General features: G+C 44.4%; 1 protein-coding gene across 1 annotated transcript; it reads left to right on the top strand.

Moving 5' to 3' along the window:
• The first annotated feature begins 1,791 nt into the window (after positions 1–1,791).
• On the top strand, positions 1,792–24,831 carry LOC125761483 (muscle segmentation homeobox). Its single transcript, XM_049422641.1, has 2 exons — positions 1,792–3,567; positions 22,451–24,831. Exons 1-2 carry the CDS (start codon positions 2,781–2,783, stop codon positions 22,789–22,791), a joined length of 1,128 nt encoding a protein of 375 aa, XP_049278598.1. The 5' UTR covers positions 1,792–2,780; the 3' UTR covers positions 22,792–24,831.
• Positions 24,832–27,853: the final 3,022 nt, after the last annotated feature.

The raw sequence follows: 27,853 nt of genomic DNA, 5'->3' as shown, positions 1-27,853 counted from the left end.
ACGTTGTAAATTAAAGAAAAAAACTAAATTCAAAAAATAATGTTTGCAGTTCATATAAAATCTGAATTTTAATAATGTTTCATTACATGATACATCCAAAAATCATACATCAGAACTTTATTTAAATATAAAAGAGAGAAAGAGTAAAAAATTATACTGATTACGGATTATTTATTTGTTGTGCATTATCCCACTGCATAATAGTATGCCCATTTTGCTGTGTAATCGCCATTTTAAATATGTTTCGTACGAACCCACACACCAAACACAGCGTCCTGAATGGACATGATTTGCAAATGCTGTGGGCGTCTGGTTCTCTACACCCCAGAAGTAAGTGTAAGATTGTGCCATTCCCAGGTGCTACCGTTTCAATTTATCATGCTTTAAATGAAGGCGAAAAATTGCTTATTAGGTGTTAGTTTGGACCTCATTTACTGTGAGTGGGGGTTTTATTTATCGATTGACTTGTTGGGAGGTATTTTCTTCCATAACTTTACCATAAGAATTCATTAAGTGACAATTGTTATAGTTCACGTAATTGTGAATCGCGAGCAAATGAAATAAATTTTAGATTAACATTTTAACTCCATTTTGTGCCATGGCAAAATTTGTTAGACATGATGCTTATCGTGGTACGACATCAAGCGACTGGTTCTTTTTTCATTTGCCTCACGGAAAATCTCAAGGGAAAAAATGTTAACTCTTGCATAGAAAAACATGCCAAATCGTGCTTAATAAGTTGCCGTCGGTTTTTGAGAAAAAAAGGCAAGAGATTTGCTTGTTCTAAAACAGTGAAATGGACGTGTTCAAAAAAAAATGAAAGAATACAAATGCAAAATAAAACGTCCTTCCCCCAAAGACAAGAATGACATTTAATACGCCAACTATTAATAGCCATCGGATGGATGCTGCACGTGTGAAGGGAAGCGAGTGAACCCATTAAAAATTAACCAGAATAAAATGAGCCTTGAACCGAGCGAAAATTACTCACACAAAATGGTGGAAAGATATCCGTGCCACCGTTTTTACGGGCACGTGGGGAAGACGAATGGTGGGCAGCAGCAGGACGAAACGAGTGAGAAAATAGTGGCAAGAACCGGGTGACCGTTTTGTCCGAAAATTAATTACACAGTAAATAAGAAATTATGGAACGAAAATTGAATAGTCCCTTCGGGTAAAGCGCTCCGACATTGCCGGTGACTGAGAAATGCGGAGGGATTTTCATCGTTTCATTGTTGGATGTTTGCCTTTGGCGAAAGGACTGCTCCGGGGGTGGTGCAAGGTGGGAGCACCACCTTTCCATTCAGCCTCCCCTTCCAGAAGGAAGGGTGGTGTCGAAAAGTACTGTCCTGAAGAAGGACAGCTTTTATAGAAGTTAGCAGCTGCTACCGCTGCTACTTCTGTCGCCTGCATGTGCATAGAGCAGAAAATAATCCAAGAACGAGGCGAGTCGAGTAACGCCATCGTACATAAAGAGGCCGCACGTTTCTGGATTGAGTAAAGGGGGGGGGTTAAAGAGAAAGGGGAGTGGTAGGGGGAAGGTCGAAAAAGCAGGGTGAAACATGAAGCGGTCGAAGAGAACTCATAAAATATGAACAACTTCATTTTTCTCCCCTTTTGCTGCAACCCCTGCAACGCAGCTGGTACGGCTTACGATCGCCATTGGTTGCGTTACGGTAAATGTACACCCCTGTTAGCTCCGCCCACTAAAGACGTTTCCATAGCAACAACCCTGTACATAAGGGGGTGCGATTTATATATACACACCACCAAACGTAAACAAAACCAGTTTTGGGTGTGGAAAGGAAACAGCTACATATGCTGTGCACGGGCCCGATCAACGTAACTGCCGGCAGACGGAAAGGGATGAAACCCTTACTCTACGGGGCCGGCGCGTGGAAATCTGTGGTGAAAAAGAAATGAAAACGGTCATCTCCGATGCATACACCAAACTAACTCTCGCTCCTTCGAATTCATTCAATTTTTATTCTCTGACAGACGCAGACTCGAACGCACGTACATCCACGCGCCCGAACGATCTGTGTGTACGGGGTTGTCTCTCGAACGTAAAGCAAAACCCGTAATCAGAAACAAAAAAAAAAAAATAAACCAAAACGGACCCGGCAAAAACAGAAGTGTCCGGATCGTTGGTGAAGGTTTGCTTCGGTATTTTTTCTTGTCGTTCTGTGGAAAGTGTTTACCGTGTCGAATTCGCGATAGGTATTCGGAAGGATTTTATCGATATTCTCGTTTATCGCATACACAGCAGTGTTCAGTGATTCAGTGTGTCTTGGTTGTTGGTGTCGCTTGTTGGCAAAAAGGTCTCATTCATGTTTTGTGATTAGTAAAAGTGATATTGCGGTTTAGCAATCGTAATAGCCTGTGCAACAGCAAAAAAAAAACACACATACATGTTTGATCGATCGATCGATCGAAGCGTAGCAGTGCAGTGCCATTTCCAACATCAAATCACGCATCAAATGAGGTCAACTATGTCATACGACGTTAGTTGCCGATTGCGTTCAAAGTGTTCGCCGCTTAGCATTTGCTAGTGGATGATGTGGTGACAAGCCTTAACAGAGTGTTTGCAAAACAATTTGTTCGTGTCCCTTAACGAACCACCAAAAACGCTCCCTTGGATAATAGATAGTGCTTGCTGGATTGGTACTCAATAACTCCCAAAAGTAAAACACCCAAGAAATCAACGAACCCCGAATTCGTGCATTCGTCTTAGTGTGAGTGTATCCGATAATAGTGGTGTAGTTTGGTCGCAAATCTTCATGCTAAAATCGTCAGGAATGACTGTAACTCCGGTACGAATGGCGATGACCAGCCCGACGGTGCCCATGCAGCAGAAAAGTAATACGCGGATCAGCAACTTCAGTGTCGCCTCACTGTTGGCGGACACGCGGCCCAAAACCCCTAACGCCCACCATGCAATCATCACCTCCGGCAGTACCACCACCACCACCCCCACGGCCACCCTCACCCCCCTCAGTCCGCTGATGGTGCATGGTCCGCACGGTGTCCTGCACCAGGCGGCAATGACGATGACGACGACGACGTCCCTGCCCGGTGCGTCACCGTCCGGCGATATCCTGCCAGCGAATCTGTCCTCGCACACGACCAGTTCCTCCTCGCCCCGGTCCCAGCACGATGCCAGCTCGCTGAAAAACGTCGACACCGATCGGGCCGACACACCGCACAGTTTGCTCGAATCGGACGATTACGACTCGAACCACGACGAGGAGGAAGACTCGATCGTCGACATCGAGGATATGGATCACGAGCTGAGCGAGAGTGGATCGGGTCGCAAGGGCAGCGGATCACCGGGGTCTCCGTCGACGATGGGACTGCCGCACGGATCGCCGCCAGCGGCCGCCCTAGCTGCCGCGGCCGGTCACGTACCGATCCGGCCCACGCCGTTCAGTGCGCTGGCAGCGGCGGCAGCGGCCTGGGGTGGCATGAGCGGTGGCGTCCCATGGCCCGGCGCTCGCCAGATGCCACCGTTCGGACCACCCGGTCTCTTCCCGGGCCAAGGTTTCGGTGCCGGTCAGCTTGGTGGAGGTAAGTTCCTTTCCTGGGGGATCAAGCGCCCTTGATAGCAATAAGTTCCCAATCGGTTGCCGAATTGACAACCCCGGGTTGGTTGTTTGGGTTGTGGATTTCGGCGAGGTTAATCACATGCACCGGGTGTTTTTACGTGTTCGGTTTTCGGTTCCGGGACGAATTAGAAATTAGGCGACCTGATTAGACAAAAAAATCGCACGAGCAAAACCCACGGGGAATTGTTTATTTGGGGCGGAAATGGGCACAGAGGAGGTACGGTGGGGTGAAAGATTAATTTCATTTAATCGTACCCCAAAACGTTTTGGCTGTGCTGTGGGTAGTAGCATGGTTTGATGTTATGTTTGCGCATTAACAGCCAGGCTGAACAGCCCGGAGGTGAAAGGTTAATTGTGGCGCCGAATTTCTATCGGAAGCGCTGACAGATTTTCTGTATCAGTCCTGTGCTCCACACCGTGGACAAAAGGCCGTTCGTGAAGTTATCAATGTGTTGATAATTTGTTGTTGTTTTTTCTCTCTATTCTGTTAATAGTTCGAAGCGGAACGAATGCGTTCTAATAATGGGCAATAATCTGCGTTGTGTCACGATACGATCAAACAACCGGACACATGTATTTTATGACTTTTGGTGGCAGAAAGTATACCGGGACTTAACGCACACGTGTGTTCTACTGTAGACCAGTAAGCAAATATTGATCTTTTTGTGGCTTAAGAGGCAGAAAGAAGAAAGATTCTTTTCCTTGAAAAGGTCAACATAATCGATCGGTCATGTTTCGCCCTTTTTGTGCTTGCTCATTTTATTTAATTCCGGTGCGTTTTCTGCCACCGACTGTTTTGTACCCTTTTCCGAGTGGATACACTGTGGCGAAAGGCGAGAAAGAAGGTTTTGTTTTTTGGCCGTTATTTTTACCATCCATTACAAGCAGTATTTGTGTAATGAAGCTTCGAAACTGCTGCTGCAAAGGCAATGGGATAAACGAAGGAAAAGGATGAATCGAAACCGGCAGCAACTCCGTAATCGATACAGCACTGGTTTCGGTTTCGACGGACCAAACAACAGCAGCACCATGGTGGGCTGGCAACAAATTAGAAACATTTAACCCATTGCTGCGATGTGTTGCTGCGTGAATGAGTGAAACAAAAGGAAACAAGATAAGAATGGGAACCGGAGCGGCCTTTCACGTATCTTCGTACACGATTGAGTTGGGCGATGAGCGAAACGCTAATGGGAATTGAAATGAATGAAAACATAAGAACCATATCGGTGAGCTTTTGGGCTACGGTTAGTGGGACAAACAAGTTTGAAACACCAAAAAAAAACCGCCTGACGAAAAGTCACACATGCGTGTGGTTAGGATGGTATATTTTTTTTCTTTTTCCGCGGGGAGAATATGTCATCGCGAGGCACACTCGGTGGCACACACTGTTTGTTAGCGTGTTGAAGTTCATCCGATCTGACGCTGTTTGGATGCTGGCGAGCGGCAATATGTGTCACCGCCGTTTCCGACGGTAAAACGGCAACACATGGTGAACGGTGAACGGTTGGTTTCGTTTAAATTAGTAAGACAAGCATTTTGTGTTGTGTCAAAAGCAAAATCACATCACAGCGATTATTGCGATGCTGAAAGGAAATCTTTTTTTTTATCGTTGTGTCTTTTTGTGTTTTCCACCACCCGATTAGCCTTCTGTGGCCATGTGGGGGCCACTGTATTTGAAAACAATATACAAACCGCGGTGCACGATTGTCGCATCGGCGTTTGGGAATAATTATACGCCTGATATTTCGCACATGTGTGCCAATATGAATGACTTATGAGATGGGTTTGTTGACATCGCAAAAAAAAACAGACAAAAAACAAAAAAAAAACAGCATTCTACAGCAGATTGATGGCGCAGATGCTCGAGGTATAAGGAAAAGGTGAAATTCTATACAATTTTCATGCCTTCATCCTGTTACGATTGTGGAATGTGCTCGCGAGGTGGCAAGGGGGCCGATGATGGGGGAAGCATATTTTCCTAATGAAGCATCACGGGGACCTGCTGCTCGGGGAGAATGTGCGATAATGGCAAGTTCAACAAGAAAGTCTCGCCTAATTCCGGCTTGCGAGCCGTTTAGCTAGTGTGTGCGCATCGATCGGTGGCACAACACTAATCGCAATAAATCATCGATCAGTGAACGCAACGCAAACGAGCTTCGAAAATGCCACCAATAAACGAAGGCGCGCTAGCGAGTGACTGAGACAGGTTTGTTGGATAGCGGGTGTTGGAGGAGAAAGACTTGAAGCGGCGGCATCGGATAAACGTCATCAAGCGCAGATGACAAACGAGCGGTCGGAAAAGATATAAACATATTTTATCGGGTCACCGGGTAGCTTCAGGAGTTTCGAGTCCCGAAACCTCGCCAACCGGGGATAGGAGAATTTCGGAAGGAATGTTTTGAGCGTTCTGCCGCTCTTCCGAACGCCTTTTCGTTCAGTTTTCTTGACCATATTTTGCTTCGTCGGTTTTAATCACGGCCCTTTTTCGGTTCGGCTATCCACACTGTCCACTTCCTGGAACCTGGAAACCCGGGAAAGCATCTTTGTTGTTGGTTTTTTTTTGTCGCTTCTTCTCCTGCTTGTTCCTTTCCATCTCCTCGATCGTACTCCCGGGGTCTTAATGTTTTCTGCTGCTCCGATGCTCGTGATCAATCCCCTTAACAGAGGCAAGAAAACAATTAATTAGGCTCGGTTTCGGGGACCGGGTACCGATGGGTGTTTTTTAAACTGCTTCTGGGGTTTTTTTTGTTCGAGGCGTGGAAGAACTAGGGCGATCGGTTCTTTGCTGCAGCGGGCTGTACATTGCGAGAAGCGGGAGGACGTCGATAAGAAAGATTAATTAATAGATTTCAGATACATCTTGGCCAAGGCAAAGATCGTACGATGATGCTGATGATCGCACCCAGAAGAACCTTTCCGAAATAGTGGATAGAGGGAGCGCGGGACGGAATGAAACGGAGGCGGACGGAGGGAAACGGAGGGGGAAGGAGGGAAGCGGAGGGGGACGAAGGGAATCGGAGGCGGACGGCGGGAAGCGGAGGCGGACGGAGGGAAGCGGAGGCGGAAGGAGTGAGGAGGAGGACAACAAATCGGAACAGAATCAAAGTGCGGTGGAAAACGTTCGTGGGAAAAACAAACGATTGCGGTACAACAGGGTAGAAAGAAATGTCTGTGTGTGTGTAAAACAAAACGACACAAGAAAGGCAATTTCGAAAGGGACGTCTTCATGACTTTATTTTCATCTCATGATGATCATGATCGTCGGCAGAGCAGATCGATCTGCTAGCACATGAAGCTGAAAGCCTTAGCTAGCGATGAGGGTTAGCCATTGCCACTCGCAGTAGAAGAATACTGGAACAGGAAGTGAAACCGGTGTCCCGGTGATGGCCGGTTAATTAACTTGTAATTAGTTTACACACCGGGTTGTAGCTTTTTTGTGTGTGTCGTTTCGTTTTGTGTGTGTGTGTGTGTGCCTTTTTTTTCGATTCTCGTTGTACTATATTTTTTTGTGTGGTGAAGATCGCAAAGACTCTCAGCAGATCTGTGTTTTTGTTTTAATGTTCTTGTAGCACTCAAACGTTAGTGATCTCCTCAAAAAAAAAGAAATAGAAATGACTGTCGATGAAACAGGAAGCTAGAAAAATCATCAACGAAACGGTGGAAGTAGATAAATGAACCAAGCAGCAAAAAAGCATCCAACACACAGTATTATCATAATTTCACCGTTTAAATTCTATAATTTAATTAAACTGGACTCCCCGGGGCGCTCGGTGATCGTGATCGCGACCGTTTGCTGACTACACACTGGTGAAGTTAGCGGAGGGTTTCTTTAGCTTTTGTCGATCCATTTCCTTCCACTATCCGCTTTGCAGTGTGTAATGTGCCCACCACTACCCGTCGATTTTTCTATTACACTTCCTTCGCAAAGCACCATTTTGTGATCGTGTCAAGATCAACGGATTATTTCGTGGGTTAGGATCAAGTTGTTTGTAGCTTTTGTTGATTTTTCTCCTTCATGGTGTTTGCTACTCACGTCGACACTGCTGTTCACCCGTCTGCTGGAGTGTGTAATTAGTCAAAGAATAGTTTTTTTTTGTTGTTGTTCGTTGTTGTGTTCCCTTGTGCAGCTTTTCGTGCGCTCATCGGCACCTTCCTCGGTGGGTATGTTTGGGGTGTTTTTTCGGAATTAAATTTCAACAACACATTGACGCCATCTTTCATTTCTTGTGAGGCTTTTGTACATTTGTTCGATTGTGTTGAGTGGTGCGTGTTTGTTAAAATTTTTGTTTTTGGTCTCGTTCTCGTTTAGTTTCGTTTTGTTTCATTTCACTTCACCGGAGGCATTGTCCATAGCAGTCGGAACGTTGCGCGCAAATTAAGTCATTAGGGAAACAAGGCGGTCGATCTAACCGGCAGGGCAGCAAACGCTGTACCCTGTCCGGACTCTTGCCTCCCATTGCACGACGTTCCGGTGGAGGCTTTACCCCTTGGCTTGGTTTGCGTAGCTGCTCTAGGGGCAGCAGCTGATGAATTTGCCAGAGGCTCTCTAGCGTTTGTGGCGTTCCTTCTAGCTTTTCCGCCTGGCGGCGAAGGGGGTGCGACAGGGTGAAAATTTGATAAGTGTTTTAATTAGCCCGTGTGGCGCCTTTTTGATATATTTTTATGTCAACTGTTGTTCCGTTGGGTGGTTCAGTTTGTTGGAGCAGTGAATGGTCAAATGTGAAATAAAGCATATAAGCACACGCGTTCCCTTTCGTGCCACCACCCGTAAGGTGCGTACGTGAAATTAATTCGCATTTGTTTTGTTTTTGCTTTTGTTGGAAACGCTTCCATAGCATAATTTAACATTTGTTTAGGGAAAGTATGTAAAGTGCTCCGTATGATAAGAAGCTAGCAGCGTGGACCACTGGGAACAAACAACATTGGGCGATGAATTTAAAAAAGGGACTTATAAAAAATAAAAACATTGATACTACTTCTGGAAGATCTCAACCGAACCGTTTGCGTTATGTTACAGCTATTCATTTGCACCGTCATAAAACTTCATCAAGAATACAAATTAACAACAGCGCATTATAAGAGTAATTTTACAATCAGTATGAATTAGTTCATTTTTTGCTAAATGTAGCTAAAGCAAAAGTAGCATAAAATAGCATGAAATGAAAATTACTGTTGTACAGCATAAATGTTCCCATAATGCTGGTAATGGGTCGTTCGTGATAGTAGAAGCAAACAGCAGGAAGCAACAGTATCGCAAAGAAGTTTCATCTTCAGATTTGCAACCATCTCGAATTCGCGAAAGGATTTCCGAATCTCCGACAAGATTTGGAAAAGAAAAATCTTTCCCTAAAAAGTCATCATTTGAACGTTCAATTTCCTTATTATGCTGACTGTGTGCTGGCCAACGAATTCGATAGTCGGTGGTAAAAATCAAATGAAACTTCAGACGACATGTCGTGATTATCTGCAATCAGCAACTACCGGACTTTTGGTATGCATCCCGGTGCAAACCCGGTGTGACGCACAGGTTCCTTCCCTTTAGTGAGCTTCATCGCTTGCACAGTAGCAGCGAATAAAGCGCAAATATATTCTGCACGGTCGTTTGTTGGCACGGTGCATTCAGACGGATTCGTTCGTTTTTTTTTTACAAAACAAATTAAAACATTTTTATAGCGCTGTTCCATTCCACACCGTGTGCTGCATCGTTTTGCCCGGTTGGTACGATTGAAGCGAGCGGCTGAGAATGCAAGTGCAAACGAGAGGATGGAAAGATAATCGCAAAGAGCAAACCCTGGCACTCTCCCTGGCTGCAATCTGGCGTCCCAAAACAAACGTCCGATCGCTAATGAGTCTTGAGAGATCGCATAACATCACCTCGGCCGGGGGTGCCCGAAACCTTGATCCCTCCCGACCCTGCCGCCTGCCCCTCCACGCTCCACCAACGAGCAGATGTGCCACAGTGCAATGGGTTTTAATTCGCGGCTTCCACAGCTTATGCATTTTATTATCCACCTCTTTCTTTGACCATTCGGATGAAATGAGTGTTAATGTGGGTAACGGGTGGTAACCTCACCCGGACGACTTCCCTTCCCCCAGATGGATCCCGGACACCAAATTAGGAGCTCGCGGGGGCAGTGAAATTACAATAAGAAATAAATTAACAACAATACTTTTCCATGTTCGCTTTTATTATAAACAAGTATCAAATTAATGTAATAATAATTTTAAATCACTTCCACCTCCCCAGTCCGGCGACTGCTCCCCACCGTCCGTTTCGACTATTCGACAGCGAATGAATTAGCACCGGAAGACCATGTGGCCATGCAGGGTCTCCGGGTCTCTGGGCGCCTGGGAAACGGGTAGAGGCCCGGGTATTTGATAATAGATTCTCAACACGCAACCCCCACCACCAAGGACCATTTCACTTGAAGTGGTTGTTATTGAGGAAGGGAAGGAGGTCCATTTTTTTTCGTTTGCACATTTTAGGTTTTTACTGGGCAGTGTGTTCCATCATACAGTTTTTTTTTTCATTACCACCGAACTGTTTTATTATTTATTGTAATTTCCACTAATTAATATTAATTTCACCAGAAATCAACAAAACTAGAAGAGGAAGCAAAAAAATGGAAGCGACTAAATGTGATGCTAGGTGCCAGCCACCAGGTGCTGCTCCACCGTCAACCATTTGGTCCATTTTGTTTGTGTTTTCATTTCAATTTCCTTATTTGAACGTGACGCATAGATTGCTGGCGGTGGGGGCTTTTTAATTTTTCGCTTTTGGTTATCTTCCAGCTACGAGCCCTTTTTTGGGCAGAAAATGGAAGAGTGAAACCACTTGGTGGTAAATTGTTCTTTGCTAATGCACATAAAGTACACGAGAAATGGACCACAACACTTAGCTTTCCATTAATTGGAATCAATATTAATGAAGATCTCACTCGAGCACTACCCCGGCGAGTGGTTTGTTCTTGGGCAACCTTCTTTCACCATCTCACCCATCATACACAGAGCAGAAATACCGTAAGACAATCCACCGGTTCCGATCTTCGAAGGTACTACACGGACACGTTGAAACATTTCTATTAACGTGCCGAAGGTCAACGGATGACACGAGCACCGATCGTCCAGCGGTGTGACGATCGATCGTCGAGCTTACCCATCCGCCCAAGCTCCAAACTCGACCTGGCCGCGCAACATGGCGATGCATTTGAAAATAATTTACAACGCCATTGTTTGTGGCGACCCAAAACCCAAACCACCATTGCAGTACAACGGGTGGACACGGTGAAATGGTTTATGATTTGATTGTAAACGATCCTTGACCGGCGGTCTCGCTGTGCGAGAAGCTGTTCGCTGTTGGTATGATGATCCCGACCGAAGAGCCGGTACCTTTAGTCAATCGATTGAGATTGCAAATGTGGCTTTTTTGTTTGTTTTTGCTTTCTTATTTGTTTGCAAAGAACAGAAAACTTTTCCACGAGACTATCGGGCTTGTGGTGAGCGCAAAACTGGTTGTGGGCCCTTCGGAAGCTCGGTTTCTGCAACAAACAAAAAAGGGAGAGGATATGGATAACGCTATTGTTTTGTGTTGTATTTTCTTGTACTTTGTGTCGCGTATAAATTCGGAACCGGAGAGCTTGGGGAGGAGGTGGGGAGAACACCTTATGTGAATGTTCCGGAGCTAATACGAAGGACGGGCACCATGGGTCCCATGAAACCCGTACCCAAACCGTCGAACTGACGAAGAATTTGAAATGCAAATCCAACGTGGAAACGAGTGATTTCCGCGAACAAATTCCCTAACCGAAAGGGAAGGAAGTTGGAAAGCTTTTTTTTTTGCTTGTTCGTTGTTTCTTTCGAGCCGCTTTATCCTGGGCGGACGGTCTGGAACACATCGAACGAATCCAGGATTGTTTAGGTTTTGGAGTTTGAGAGAATAATTTCAGCGTGTTTTTTTGTTTGTTTGCTTAGAGCACGCTGTACTTGCCGATTGCTGTGGAATACGATTGTAGAACTTTGATTACATAAAGAGTAATATGGTGAGCAGGGCAGGGTTAAAAAATATGTACTACTGCTTGCGTGTGTAGCTCGACGAATGGAGCTACCGATTTCCTGTTCAACATTTTAAATGACTTAATTTGTCCAATGGTAAAACAGACATGCCACAACCGTATGCGGGGTTGCTACTTATACCGCGCGGTAGTACGGTTTTGCTAATTCATTCAATAATAATGTAGCCATTTTACGAGCAGCGTCCCAATTTTCGTTGCCTCTTACCGTCCAAGAGGGCCCGTGGTTTTGCGATGGCCATGGAAAAAAATTTATGGAGGATATATTAAAAAAAGCAAAAAACGGAAGACGGAATGGTTTGTTTCGCTTTCCTTTTTTTGTAGCGAACGCAATATTTGCAGCTGCAAAATTCAAATTTTTGACACATTTGTGTTTCGCTAGGTCGGATTTGTGAAGACGCGCCACCGAATGGATGCAGCAGCTATGTCACTGCCGTCGGGGGGATGAAGTTACTAATGGAAACGATCTGTAGAACAATTCGAAGAATTCTACACCCATGACGCACCGCGCTGCCTGTTTGTTGGTTTCGTTTTAGGGGGCCCCTAGCGGCAATTCCTCGAATACGCTGCGGGCAATTGAGTGGTTCTCCCGTCTAAATAGCACGATGCTCGCGGGCAGAAAATGCAATTTTCCTCAAAACAATTAAACACCATCTGAGCTGCTTTTTCGATGTGGCATGCCAAAACTGCAACACACAAACAGAAAGGACGCTCGGGACTGGAGTGCGGTTTTGTGGCGGGGTGAGGCCATAAAATGACAACCATCATTAGGAACGCACCCGAAGCCCAGCGTAAATGAGATGAATAAATTTCAATCCATAACGACACTGGCCTTTTTGCAGCACCCGTATGCCAAGAGGATGCTCGTCAACCCTTGCGTAGGTAATGGCAAACTCTAGTGGCGAAATTGCATCGAGCCGGAATGGAGTTTTGTAGCTTCAGACATTTATTTTATTTAACATGTGTTTTACAAACCTGGGAATAATCCTTGCGAAAAGGCAACCATTTTCAAGCTGAATCATTAGCACAGGCTCTTTAAGGGTTATTCTGTTCTGTGCTGTTCCGAAAATGTTCCACAACGTGAATTCCCTGCTTCCTAGCGGAACGTCATGTTGCGCCTGTTAGGAAACGGGTCGAAAACCCGAAGGCGGGCGAGTGAGCGCGGATGTCGAAACGATATTTGCGCGCATCCGACGTTGCTAATGAAGCTGTTAATTTAGATTTGTTTTATGTAACGGCGAATTTGGCGCGTACCGCGAACGTACCGTGCATATCGTCTATTGGCAGCCGGTGTAAAACCGTGTACCGAGCATTGTGTACGGCACATGGTACGGTCCGGCGTGATGATTTGAAAATTAATTTCTTTCCCACATCCCTCCCTGCCACCGCTGTGCCGGTATGTACCCTTGTGTGTGTGTGTGTGTGTGTTGGTTTTGGTGGGCACATTTTCCTACCCAGCCCCAAAAAACCAAAATTGCCCACTTTTCACACGCAGGTGCTTGCGCCAGGCTCAGAAGGAAGGCAGCGTCGATATTGTTTGTTTAGTGTTTTTGTTCGTCGTTTTGGTTGGGATTCTCTTTTTTTGGGACTCTCTCGCTCGTCAATTCCAAACCCAATTTGGTGGGTGGTGAAGAATGGAATTACAAAACTAGCATTTACCGGTCGATAAGAATCTGTTTACTGTTTGCTGCTAGGGGCATTTTCTCGTGTGGAATTTCTGTATTCTATTATCAGAACCGGTAGCGGTGCGCGGATGATAAAAGCGGATAGAGTAGAAATGAAATATTTATGTACTGTGCATTAGGGGCCAGCAGCAAAACGGTTTGTTTCGGTTGAGCTAAAATTAAGTTGTGGTAATTGAAAGACCTTGTCTAAATTTTTTTTAAAAAACATTTTTTTGAATGATTTCAACGATTGGACGTATAGTGTTTGATATTTTTCTAAGCTTTACATACATTGAATTAAATTAAATTAAATTAAATAAATTAAAAGTTTACAATGTTTTAATATATGAAATATTTTTCTTTTACTTTATAATCAATTTAAAAAAAATTGTACATATTTTAAAAGGTGTTTTGGAGCTTTATTTCAATTTTTGTATTTAAAATATTTTGTAGACTTTTTGAGGATTTTTTCATGTATGTTCTCCTTTGTATAATAGTATTAAATTTCTCTTCAACACTTTTAAAATATTTCCTAAATGTTTTACATGCTTCATTGAACCTGACTACCACTACCCAATGAGACCTGTTGCTCTAAGCTCCACGAGTTCAAACTCGTTAGATCAGCGTTTCAGAAGCCGATGGATTGTGTACGAAGCTGTGAAGCTGAGGAAGCTGATTATTTGAACAGTTAATAACTATATTACTTCCGTTACAACCGCCAACCAGTCGTGTCGAGTCGAGTCGTGATTGAGACGCACACGCCCCACGACGTAATCAATCTAGATGATGGTTGTGCGATGTTAGGGAGTCCAAAGCAGTATCTTCCAACACTGACCAAAACTGAACACCCATGCAACCGATATGCTAGAGACAGTGAACGAAACCAGCGGCCCATGCGGACAATTGTAGACCGGAACTAGAATTTAAATAAATTAATAATAACTCTCACTCGTTCGCTGGCCACGGTGCGATATGCACGGTGACATGATCGTTTCAGACATTTCTCTCTCCCGGCTTTGTTTGGCTGGATGCTGAATGGAAATTTATTTCAATCATTTTCTATTTCCCGTTTGGTTTGCCCTTTTTCGGGTGCAGAAGAAAAGGATGTGAAAGAGAATAAGTAACGATAGAGAAATTTCTCCACCCGCTTCACACATTTCTAGTGGTGCAGTGTGGCCGCCACAGTTGTTGGAGATTTACAATATTATGCATATTAACGCTTCCTAATCCGTTGCCGTTTCTTCCCGATCGTGCACGCCAAGAATGGGTGGTTTTGAATAATTTGTGCACAACATATTTGCTGCATGATGATGATCGTTTTGCTAGAGGGGGCGCAACATTAGGCTGTGTTCACCCCGCGGAACGCAAATTTGCGTGTCAATCGCTAATTTTGGCAATAAATTTTAATCGGTCCCATAATCACAACCAATTAATAACGCCTTCCGTTTTGCGGTTTGCCCGTTTTTGGTGAAATGCCACAATTCCGGTCGATTAAGATACGCCTCGGACATGGGAGCCGGATTGGAAAAGGGCGCGAATGATACGAAAGTACATAAGCAACAAAAAAAAAAAAAATAAAACACCCAAAAACTGATAGCCACATTCAAAATTAAAATGAAATTGAACAAAATACTGAAAAAAAATTAAAATCTTCCCGCACGGGAACGAATGCATCGAACTCACCCCAAAATGGGGGACAAGTGCAAAGCAAGCGATAATTACCGTTTACGTTTTGTGCTTGTGGAATGCATTTGCAGCTTGCAGCCATCGGAAAACCGTGTCCTTATCTAATCTTAAACGGATCCCATGACAACGGATAATGTGGAAGGTTTCGGGAAGCTAAAGGCGAGCGAGAGAGAGTCACCAAAAACTGTCCCACCGGGAGCACTTAAGGGATCGTGAATTGGGGATGAAACAATCCGGGACCGGGTTGGTTAGTTTCGTTCATACCAAGACCGGTGGCGAGCAAAATGTGACATTTGCGATAAGGTTCACGTTTGCGTGTTCCGTGCGGGGAATGGTTCCGTGTGGACAAGGCCGCGGAACGCCGAGAGCAGAAGCCAAGAAATAAATTACGCGCTTATAAGTTATATAGAGTCATTAAAATGGTTTATCACAGGTGTAATTGATTTAATTAGTCCATTAACTTTGGAGCTACTGCGCCCCGGGTTTGTACTGTTGTGCTAGCGTACCAATCCATTGCCTACATCTTGACCGTTTCTACGGGGTAGATCGAATCGAATTTATTACCATTGTTTGTCTTGAAATTGACCGCTTAAAGGCAATACCCGTTTACGGCTTACGGCAAAACTGGGGTAATTTTGTTATGGCTCTGTGTGTATGTGTGTTACATAAATGTCATGTCGTTCAAAGTTTATGATTTTCTTTTCTCCACTGTTGTTTAATACCTTTTGCATGTCACCATGGCAGGGAATGGGAATTACGAACCTTGCCACCAAATACCCGAAGGAGTTTGTTTCGATTCCGAACGGCAGGAGAAAATTTAAAAACACATTTCGAAAAAAAAACTGGAACCGGCAAATCAAGGGGTAAAAAGGATAGTAAAACAGTTTTTTTGTTGTCTCTTCGCTTTTTTAACTCGCCTCGGCCAGTTCAACCCAATTAGTGCTTGTATGCAAATGGTGGCTAATTAATTGCAAAAATCTTCGTCGCCTTCGACGACGGCATCGGCGGTTATGTCGCTGTGTTTCCCCCGTTTTGCCTTATTATATTTCTTTGCGTGCATCCAATCGTTCAAACATGCGCGTGATGAAAAGGTCGAGAAGAGATATTGTTTTTTCTTCTCGTTGTTGGGAACGTAAAGTTTTAGCGATCGAACCAAAACGCTTCCCTGCCGTAGTGTATGAGCGTGTGACAAAACACATTTGAACACACGGACGACAGAAATAGAACCTTCGGGGTGACCTCGATCGGTGGTGGCGTAACTTCCGCCGACCTAGCATCTGGTCCAAAGAATCGGTTCCAACGCATCGGTTCCAAAGGGTACACCGGGAGGAAACCGTTCCGAATGGGGCCCTTCCAATCGAAGGGCCCACCTATACAACCGGGTAGGTGTAAAGGCCAATCGTTTCCGTTTAATTCAATTAGGTACCATAATTCTTTTCCCTAAACGACGGTTTGGGTGCTGGAAATGGATGCTTTAGAGCTGGTCGGCACCAACCAACCGGGTGTTAATTAATCCTTTCTTCACCTTTTCGATCGACAGCAGATAAGGCAGGGGAAGCGTGAGTGACTCAGGCGCCTTTCGAATCCTTCAACAATGTTTCATTTTAATGCCCATCCGGGGGATTCGACCTCGAGTGAAGCGTCCTGGAGAAAAGGAGCGTACGGAACCCCTTTTTTATGGACCAGTTTGGCCAGATGACGGACGTCGATGAACCCTTTTCCGGATGAAAAAAAAAACAAAACAAAAAAGACCGAAACAAAAGAAGCTTAAAGCCTTTTTGGCTTCCTTTTTTTATGGAGCTGTTTGTTCTATCGTTTTATCGTTCCAATAGGGTCAAAAAAGTCACGTTGTTAAAAGGGCTTTTGTTTTCCACACAGCAAAATGTGAAGCGGTCTAGAGCGGGGAGACAGTTTTATAATCTCACCGGAAACATATACCGACGATCAAGGCTTTGGTTTTGGAATCTTGCGGTTTGTCACAATTTCGGGACTTTCATCGTGAATTTTTCGCTTTTTTTACTACAGCTCATTTCCCTGTCAAGTTGTGATAATAGCCAGCTATATCCAGCAGTTTATGTTGTTTCTGCCATTTTGTTTTTTTTTATAGCACATGTTAGCATTCAAATTTGGAGTACCGTCTTGTACTTCAAAACAATGATGATTTAACTTTCCCAAACAAAACTTCCTGTAAAACCTACGAAACAAAAGCTTTTCCCAAAACTCGTCGACACACCCCCGGGGCGGAGGAAGTGCTCAATAAAATTCAAATTAAAATGTACCAGATTTGCACAGCCCCGAACGGATCGGTGCAAAAATGTCGTTCCGTTGCATCGTTGTGTCGCGCCAGCGGTTCGGTTTGCCGAATCCCGTTGACGAATTCGTTCGGGAAGTACTCCCCCCCCGGAGGCTGGGTGCTGATCGCAGCATTTAAGCACATTCCGATACGTCTGATTGAGCATTTGTTTTGCTTCCCAATTGCTTTCGCTCGCTAACCCTGTTTCGCCCTTTTTGCTACAGAAACATTTGGCAGCACGTTTCTCGCTATCCATTAGACGGGCGAAATTCTTTCGCGGCGGAGGTTAGAGAGGCATTACGTTTGGCCATTTTCCCATTTGTCCCAAGAGCGCTGCAACATCAAAGGAAAGTCTGTCGCAACGGTTCGGTACGGTCGGTGGTGGGATGCACATTCCTCTACGGTAGGGGTTTGGTATGGACCCGCTGTGCGTTTCTTCTCGAGCGGCATCCCTCCATCGCTGCCGCTAGATCCGTTCGGTTTGCAGCTGAGTTTTGCGTTTTCTGGCGCGTTGCGCGCTGTTGTACGGTAACGGAAGTTGACCAAATATCACCGAAGGAATATATCGGTAACATCACAAAAACACAGACACATGGTTCAGGGTGATGACGTTGGGGAGGCTGGTAGGATCACGAAGACTAAGATTATCTTATTACCATTTGTCAAACCCGATAGCGGGGACGAGATTTTTTTTTCTTCTGTCGAATGGTGTTTGGCACAGGTTTGGCACGACAAACCGGCGTGTTTTGCCTTGGAATCGCGAAACATGTGTGTGACAAATCTCGTTTAGCGGGGCGGGGAGATCGCAGAGCGAGAAGGAGCGAGAGACGAGATCGCGATCGAACTCTGCGCTAAGGGTAGGTACGATGTAAACGGTGGGGTGGATGGAATTCGTCACGGTATCCAACTGCACTGAAACGCGCAACAGCAAATTGATTTGATTGCAGTTAATGAATTGCTGGTCGTTTCACCGACAAACTGCAAGGGTCTGGCGAAGGTTTAGACGACGGTGGTACGCGAGTAAATTCACTGATCAAATGAACATTAGCAATTTAGATAAGCGGTTGCATGGTTTGCTTGTGATATGACCTACCTTGCGGAGTTGTACACTTTGGTTTGACAGTAAACATAACACTTAATTCGTTTGCTGTTTATGCTAGTTCTAGATCGGAAGGATATATGTTTGGGATGAATTAAATTTTTTTTATTTGTCTCAAGAATTTCAAAAAATTCCCCCTCAAACGAGGCTCCAGATTGACAAATAAATTTAGTTCATTATCTCAGGTAGAGTCACATCTACAAAAAAAATCTTCTGTGGGAATGGTATTTCGATGCCTTTCTGGGAAGGATCACCGCCGCCGCATTGGTTTCTTGTGCGAATGTTTGCGATTGCGATTAGATCTTGTGTGGAGGAAACTTTCGATCCTACGATTGTCTCACCCACGGGCACGGTAACAAGCAATTACTAATCGACGCTAATGGAAATGCAAATTTCTCACTACTGCTGCTGCCTACGTGACCGTCTTCATCATCATTACACCGTACTGCATCCAGAACTGCTAGCCTGGTGATTTTCACAATGTGTGTGTGTGTTAGTTTGTGTCTCGGGTCGAACTGCCTATGGACGATTAAGCGGCAGTGCTGTGCAAAAGTGAAATAAAAATGCTACACAAACACGAAGCAAAAGGCAATCGCATTTGAACCTGAACCCGAACTAATCGATTCGCTCTCTTGTGCAAAACAAATTAGTAAAAGCAAAGCACACAAGGTTTTTCCTTCTCTCCCTTCGTCCTCCGACACCCTCCGACACCCTCCGACACACTCCGACATCCTCCGACACCTTCCGACACCCTCCGACACTGCCCGCGTCATCCCAACTTACCACCATTAAGCCCACTTCGGCAAACACCCCATCTACAGTGGGCCGCGTGCCCTTGGAATACCATCGTACACACAAAATGCATTGGCCTGCACCTCGGACAGAGCAAGGAGACATTGCATTGCATTGCAAATTGCAGGCAAGTTGTAGAACATCCAAACAACTACCACTGCACAAAAACGCCGTGGCACCCCGTGAGAGCTTCGAATCGTGGGGAACATCGGTTGGGCGTATTTGCGGGATGGTAAAATAAAAAAAACACGACAAAAATAATGATAGAGCTGAGCTGTAATCAAAACTTTCTACCTATACACCTAACGTGTACCAGCAACACACCCGTGCTGGGCCCGTGTCGGAGGAGTGGCAAACGAATGGAATTAATTTATTAAACTGCAATTCACACGTCTTCGATCCATTACGAAAGAGCTCCAAACCGCGCATTGCGCAAATGCAAGTGTGAACGAGACGGTGCAAAGTGCAACAGCATCAGAAACTGGGCACTACTACCACTACTACTACCGTGTGCTGGGTGGGGAGGGGGCGATGTTGCACTTCACTGCACGCGGAATGTCTGCTGAGCGAATGCGCGATCCCCTCGGCACTGTATGTGCGGGCGAACATTATCAGCATGTTTTCCGTTCTGCTCTCCGGTACCGGGGTCCGACCTTTATTTACTGCTTCAACACCATTTTGGCCCACGGACAGGACAATGTGAACTTCCGTGTCGGGGTGCCACCAACCGGAACGTGGCGGGTTTATTTTTCTTCGCCCCCTTTTTCACAGGAAGTGGTGCAGTGCCAAGGGAGAGTGGCGGTAGGGGTTTGGTCGGTAAAATACCAGCATGAAATATGTTTTTTCTGCACGGTGTCCTACCGAACTTTGGTTGCACGTACACAGCAGTAACAAAGCCCGGGGTGTGGCCAAAAAAAAACGGGAACAATTTAACTGAGGGACGCCCAAAAGTGTGATGGTGTTGTATGAGCATTTTGTTTTGTACGCTGGACTACTTAAGATTTGTATGGGTTAAATGAAAAAGAAGGGCAAATCATGTTGTTATTAATTAATCTTTTGAGAAGAGTCGTTTGAATCATCAGGCGATTCTTTAAAGACTAATGAATCTTTAATAATTCATGAATCTTCAGAAGAAGTTCTCGTTCTTTTCTGCAATTCTTCGCAATTTCGAATTGGTAGATCACTTTAAAATAGGCTAAATTATTGCTTTATTCAAAGCTTTATTTAAATTTGAATCTTTGAAGATTCATGAAACTTCATCGAGAGTCATTCATTTGTATTAAAGATTCATTGCGAATCATAATGTTCTTAATTAATCTTTTGAGAAGAGTCGTTTGAATTATCAGGCGATTCTTTAAAGGCTAATGAGTTTTCAATAATTCATGAATCTTCAGAAGAAGTTCTCGTTATTTTTAGCAATTCTTATAATTTCGAAATGGTAGATCACTTTAAAATAGTCTAAATTATTGCTTTATTCAAAGCTTTATTTAAATTTGAATCTTTGCAGGTTCATGAATCTTCATAGAAATTTATTTAGAGTCATTCATTTGTTTTAAAGATTCATTGCGATTCATTTCGATTCAGATTTTGAATCAGATTCACAAAACACTTCAAGTGGAAATTGTTGAAAGTAGGTGAGGTTAAATGAAAAGTGTACTCATAATATTGCCGTAGTACAACAATCCATGAATGTGCATTCTCCGCCGAAACCACTCCGAATATTCTGTCGCCAACGGCACAACCGGTAATGCCCGATACAATGGCGTCGATCGTCGTCAATTAACACTGATTGAGGTTATAATTTACTGTGTCACTTACCCACACTGCCACTTCCACAGCCACTTGACTCGTTGATGCGCTCTCTTGACTTCGGTGCGCGTTCCTATCAATTAACTCCAACGGGAATGGAGTTTCCGTACAACACCGGTACCAAACGGTAGCCGGAAAAAAGGGGTACTGTCGCAAACTGTCTGTTCCGCTTGCTGGATGCTTTGCTCGGAGCGACGGTATCGATTGCTTTGCAGTCTTAATAGACTATTAGCTTCCTCACATGGGGTACACATCTACCACGCCGCCTTGCTTTCCATTGCCGTGTGCGCGTTTCCGCTCGGTTCGGTTGTCTTTTTGTTGTAAAAATAAACATATCGCTGTCACTGGTGAATGCCGCCCGGTATCACTTTGCATCCCGGCAACGGAACGGAAAGCTGAGAGCTCTCCGCGCGCAACTAGGGGTGAAGAAGCGGTAAGAATTTCCATCACTGCCACGCGGAGGTTGGTACGGTAGCAGAAGCCACACTTGACTAATGAGACATTAGAGATACTTCGACAACCGTTCTGTGCGCCGGGTTCTTGTCGAATGGTTTCGAGTGCGTGTTAAAGACTTTTGCGTATTGAACTGGCGCGTAGTGCGCGCTTCCACAGCTGGGAAGCAAAATGCTGCGAGACGAAAAACCTCGAATTGGATGTTCATAAAACATGAAAAATTAAAAATCGTAATAAATCTTGCGGCGTTGTTCAGCTCTCCAACTCAACCCGGGGGCCCCGCAGCAATGGTGGCAGAGTCGGGAAAAGGGAAAATGCTTTCCACAACACGCTCGCACCGCTCGTTCTCGGGTGAGGTGTTGTAAATTTATTAGTATGACGATTGCTTCGAAGCACCACAGTGCTGTCGCGTGGGGTTTTGTTTTTGTATTTTGCTAGCTGTCTTCGGCAACTTCATTAACTGTCACTTGAAATATTGTAATGTGTCTTTAGGCGCATACACGCACCAAACGCGAGAACTTTTCTCACGGCAAAAATCCACGTACCGGGAGGAGGAGGAGGAGGGCGTGGAGGAGATGATCGTACACACAGGCACAAAACCCAATGATGAACGAGATACCTCACTTACCGATGATGAGGGCATTTTATTTTCGATGTTCGAGCACATGTTAGGAGGGTGCATCCGTGGGACGAATGTACAGCTGGCACGCGATTACGATGTAGTGTCGAACAACTTGGTCGGAGCCACCGACCGAGCAAGGGTTTGTTATGATTGAAAGACTGCCTGCCGGCCACTTCCAAAGGGGTTCTTTGAATGTTTGACAATCTGTTCCTGGGTGGAATGGGGTAGGCCCCAACCCCCTCTAATGTGGGAGGGGGGTGATTGAATGCATGCATGTTGCTCACGTGTAAAGAGGTGTCCGCTTAAAGAATGTTACTGATCAGTTGTTTTGTTTTTCCTTTCTTCCTTCCTGTAACAGATAACGAACCACCCCGTATCAAGTGCAACCTGCGGAAGCATAAACCGAACCGGAAGCCACGCACACCCTTCACCACCCAGCAGCTGCTGTCGCTCGAGAAGAAGTTCCGCGAAAAGCAGTACCTCAGCATAGCGGAACGGGCCGAGTTTAGTTCGTCGCTGCGGCTTACCGAAACGCAGGTGAAGATTTGGTTCCAGAACCGGCGGGCCAAGGCGAAGCGATTGCAGGAAGCGGAGCTGGAGAAGATTAAGATGGCGGCGCTCGGACGTGCACCCGGTGCCCAGCTGTACATGGGTTACTTCCATCCGAGCTTAATGGGTGGTGCGATGCATCTGGGATAAGCCGCGGTGTCAGTAACGATCTCCCCCCGGGTCTCCCCTCGGGTGTAGAGAAAGGTCGTAGGCCAATCCCAACAAAAAACCAACAAAACAAAAAAAACCAACAAACCAACAAAACCTACCAACCAATCAACCATTGTGAATATTAGCATTTAAGTGTCTATTGCTAAACGACTGTTGCATACTCCTAAGATAGTACTGCCGAAGTGTGAGGTTATGTATGATTAGGTATTTATTTTAGTTTTCTCATCCAAACGTCCTAACACTCACAAGAACTCCTCCATCTCCCCATCCAACCAAACTCCCCTCAAGCCCGGATTCGAAATTCCGGTCTTCCCTGCCAAAGTAAATGCCCTCCCTTCCTTCTTTGGTTGCCTTCTGCCTATTGCCTCGAGGCGTTCAACAAAACCCGTCCATAGGCGTCCCGGCAGGCGAGAAGAGTTTAATTTTATTTATTCCTAAACGCGTTTTTAGTCCCCCTCCCTCTCCTCTCCGCACCCTTCCTCCTCCGCCTCCTTCTTATCATCCAACGTTCTTCCCTATTGCGGCTTGTTGAGATACCCGCAGCACGTCATAGTCAGGCAAGATTTTTGTAAATATCAATCGTAAAGCTTCGGTACGCATCGTGGCGCATTGTTGAGTGGTGTGTTGGGCCAACAAACACGTCAGTGCCGGCGAGACAAAATATAACCTCTCCACACAAAAAAAAACCCGCCATTTGTAAATATTATCCCACGAAACGCATTTGGCATGCCAAGGAGCGTGCGAAACGTTTTCGGCCAATTTGCTCCCTTTCCCTTCCGTCTTTTGCGTTGCGGTGGCCCTTTTAGTCCGTGATCGGGACGCCTAATGTGCACCTTCGTCGGCCTTTTTTTGGGAGAGGGGTGAAACAAACTTTTGTCCTACTATCCTTCCCATTCCCACTTCCCTTCCCGGCACAATTGTAACGAATTCGGCTACGGTGGACGCCGTTGGACAATACGGGTTTTTGAGCGTTTTTCGATTAGGAAGCGTTCAAATGGAAGGGTGGGGGAGGGAAGGAAAAACCTCAAGAGTGTGCACGGTTTTAATTTCTTAATTTTTTGTAAATAACAACAGCTCGTAATGTGAGACACACGAATTAAAGGGGGAGCAGGCGCCGCTAGGGGTTGCAATGGGGGTTGCAGGGGGGACGAAAATCGAGATGAAAAAAAGCTTAAAAGGCAAACAGTGTGAGCGCGCTGTTTCGTGGAGATTTCCGATCGGTTGAGTTATGCGTCCGATCTGATCCGCAGGTGAATGTCAGGTGTAAATAGAGTAGTGGTAGGCTAGTAGGCAAACGACGGGAAAGACGACGAAAGGTGGACAGTTTGAGGCGTTTTGTTTAAATGTGACAGCTTCTTCGCCATTGTGTGTGTGTGTCGAGGGCTAATAGAGGGGTGCCGTTTTGATGGTAAGCCTCCGATGTTTGTGTGTCGTGTGCCCGAACTCGATCGATTTCTTATCCAATTGCTGCCAAAGTTGTACAGAAACCTGGTGGAGGATGGGACGTGAGCAGTGAAAACCACTTAAGTGGAAGGTAAATAAGGTTAATTTGAAGCCTCAAGCAAAAACTCATAAACAATTGAATCGGGCATCCGGACCACAAAATCTAACCAGCGATGAAAAATGGATCAGGCAAGGTGTCGTATGGCTAGGACAGGACAAAGCATAGGACAAACAGGCAAGAGTAGTTTGTGGGGGGAAGTTTTTTTTGGTCTGTTGGTTCAGACGATGTGACGCACACACGCCATTTGTGCAAATGGACGGGCGCTTGATGCTGTGCTCTATTGGAAACGAATGGTGAGACATTTGGTATTATTTCGACTGGTCGCTTCCCCGTAGTCGAAAGCTGCACACTAGGAACAATAAGCAACAAAACAGTGAAGCGTAAGAAAATATCATGCAAATGTAAGTGCTAGCGTGTAAGGGTAGATACAAATATGCTGGTGATTTGAACACTAAGAATACTAAGAAAAGAAAAAAAGAAAAGAAAAATATATACAATAAATAATTAAAAACAAACTTTCGTTTTCTTTTACACATTTTTTTAACCTTTTTTATGAAATATCACATTAAATTTACAAAACTAGCTAAATTAATTAAGGGTAAGTATTTTATTTCTATTCGATATAATACTCCAGTTTAATCTCAACATTCTTGCATAATATTTCGATTAATTATTTCACTTTTATTTTATTTGAGAATATCGAATAATTTCTCAGAATTTGAAACTATGTTACTTACTGATTAATTAGTTGAGTAGTGTTTAGTTCATTCTTCTGAGAATTTCTTTGTCTTTACCTTTGACTTGTCGAATTTACTAGTCTGGTTTATATGTTGATGTATGCTTGTTTTTATTTATTTTATTTTGATCCTTTACTTATAGTTTGAGAGCAACTTTCGTTCATAGTGGAATGTGAACTTTTATTATTACTTTTCATGTTTTAAAATTCGGTCCGGCCGCAGTGTTGTGAGAGGTTACAAATGTTTTATAAAATAGGAAAGAATTGAAAACATGCGACAACATTTTGAACAATCAAATGTAAAAACAATAACCCAAAGAAGCAAATTTTTAAATATAATGAATTGATATGGATTAACAATTCAATAAAATAACCAATACAAAACAAAAAAAAATAAATAAAACAAAAATGCAAAGTAAGAAAGTATATGAATAAAATCATGAATTAATACCACACATCCAAACATTCTCAGACTAATAGTCTATTGAAATTTTTGTATTTTTCTTGGCAATGATTTTTGACTCACTGATTAAAACAAAAATCTGTTTATTACAGATTTAAAAAGAATCACCCAAAAACCCGCTGCTACTACCTTTGCTTAATCGGTTCGATGAGCAATCGAGGAAAAAAGAACAGCTTCCCCGCATGATAGCATGCGGTCGAACGGTCGTCTCCGGTGTCGCTACTGTATAGTGTTAATGGCGCTTAATTCGCAACGATTATCCACAATCAGCGGATTATTATATCCCGCCACGTTCAATTAATTCCATTCGACACTGGCGGCAGGGTACGAATCATAAATTTCCGCCACTATTAATCGAAACCGACGTTCTAGAGACGAGGGATGGGAGGAAGGGAAAGAGGGAGAGAGAGAGGGAAAGAGAGGGAAGTGTGCGAGTCAACTTAAAGCACAATATCCGTGAGGCGCTCAATCAGCCGCTCATTACGAGGGTGGATGATTTGAATGATTGGCGAATTCATAAAGAGTGGCCGAAAAATCGATTCTACCGCATGCCGGCAGCTTGATGGTTTTAGTGATTTCGCCACGGGATGTCCGTTGGCGCACGGTATGAGATGACTGACCCTCAGCGGGATGGAGATCGGAGAGTTGAAGAAGGATGCGGATCGATGGACATGGTTCGTTCGCTGTTGAAATGCAAGTTGTACGTTGTGCGCCATATTTTAGGCACCGCGAACCTAGCGGCGCAAAGCCATTCGAGAAGACCCCCTGGTGATAGAGACCGTTTCCGTAGCCCTTTTAGAGTGTTCACCACGGAACGAATCCACACGATAAGACGTTACTAATGACATCGGCCGTGCACGAACTGACGCTTCCTTTCGTTGCAGCTAGCGATAGCACTTGTGGCACGGTTGGACAAGAAAGAAGATGCAGTCACAATGTGGTAAGTGATGACGGTACAATGATGGGGAATAATAATAATCGAATCGGAAATAATTATGCGCTATAACACTCATCGCACTGATCCAGCGAGGATTGAGATTTTGTCTTACTGCCGCTGCCGGAGAATAACTCCACTGATAAGAAGTTAAACTGTAGGTCACTGGTGATGCTGATGTTGCTACATTGCTATCGGCGTATGAATGAATGGTACAATTTTTGCTTTGGGTTATCGAAATCACAAGTGTTGGTAAACTAATTACAGCTGTAGCAAACTGACTCTATAAACCATCAACAAATAAATAAAAGCATTTATATTTATATTAAATGTAATAATAAATAGAAAGAAATGCTATTAAAAATTCATATTTATCTTTTTTTTATGTATGATGTAACAATCCTTGAATGTTCTTTGCAAATCCTGTACGCCATCCTTTCATGTTTTCCAAACATTGTCTAAACTAATATGTAAGATGTTTTTAATAAAAACTTTTATAAAAAAAAAACCTGTTTTTATCGCGATCACGAACTACTTCCGAGGTACCCAAATACGTAGGAAAAAATTTATGAAAATTATGACAAAATAACCTTTTTCCGCTTTATGGCAACGATTGAAACATTCAGATAATTGTAAAAAAAAGTACTGATCGAAATCTATAATGTACCCCAAATGCTTGTCCCTTTACGTATAAAAAACTGCAACAATCTTAGCTACATTTGCACCGCAGCGTTACGAATGGTGGCGGATATCGCACAAATCGCTCATTTCTCGGAATTAATTAAATCAAATTACCACACACAGAATGGCGTTCTAGCGGCGTTTCCCGGCACCATGTCGGGTGTTTTTTCCTATCCCTTTTTTCAATCCCCTTTTGCCAGGGAACATCTTGGTTCATCGTCAAAACGTGTGCGTGTAATAGCAATTACGGTACGGCGTAATGAGCAATAAAAACCTCATCTGTAAATCTCTCGTTTCGCTGATGCCCAGCAAATGTCGCAAATATACATGCCAAGAAGGCATGTGCAATGAGCTGCATGGACTTCAAATTGCATCAGTGGTTTATGGGGTTATAGCACGTTTTCGCCGTGGAGCAAGTGATGACAGGCGTCGACTAGGCTGAAGATTATGAGATTTCACCGTGCCAATATACCCCATTCCGGTGTGTGGTTTTTGGTGCTGATGTCGTCGAAAGAAGTCGTACACCAACATAAAAAAAACCTTCCCAAAAAGATTCTAATCGATCGGTCCAAATAAAATGGGACAAAATGAGAAAAGCTTTTTTCGGGAAGGTTTTATCACCCGTGCAGGCAAATAGTTTAGCTGTGGCTATGGAAATTGGATGGCTTACTGGTAAGGCGGCCTTCTGGCTGCTGACTCCGGATCACGACCGAACCGCAACAA

Source organism: Anopheles funestus, chromosome 2RL (assembly GCF_943734845.2).
Source record: "Anopheles funestus chromosome 2RL, idAnoFuneDA-416_04, whole genome shotgun sequence".
In the NCBI taxonomy this organism is placed as follows: domain Eukaryota; kingdom Metazoa; phylum Arthropoda; class Insecta; order Diptera; family Culicidae; genus Anopheles; species Anopheles funestus.
The sequence above is the reverse complement of the archived record's forward strand: the minus strand, read 5'-3'. Positions and strand labels throughout refer to the sequence as shown.

Coding starts and splice junctions, on each gene's coding strand:
- LOC125761483 (XM_049422641.1), top strand. CDS start 2,781: ATGCTAAAATCGTCAGGAATGACTGTAACTCCGGTACGAATGGCGATG. Junction 3,568..22,450: donor TGCCGGTCAGCTTGGTGGAG/GTAAGTTCCTTT, acceptor TTCCTGTAACAG/ATAACGAACCACCCCGTATC.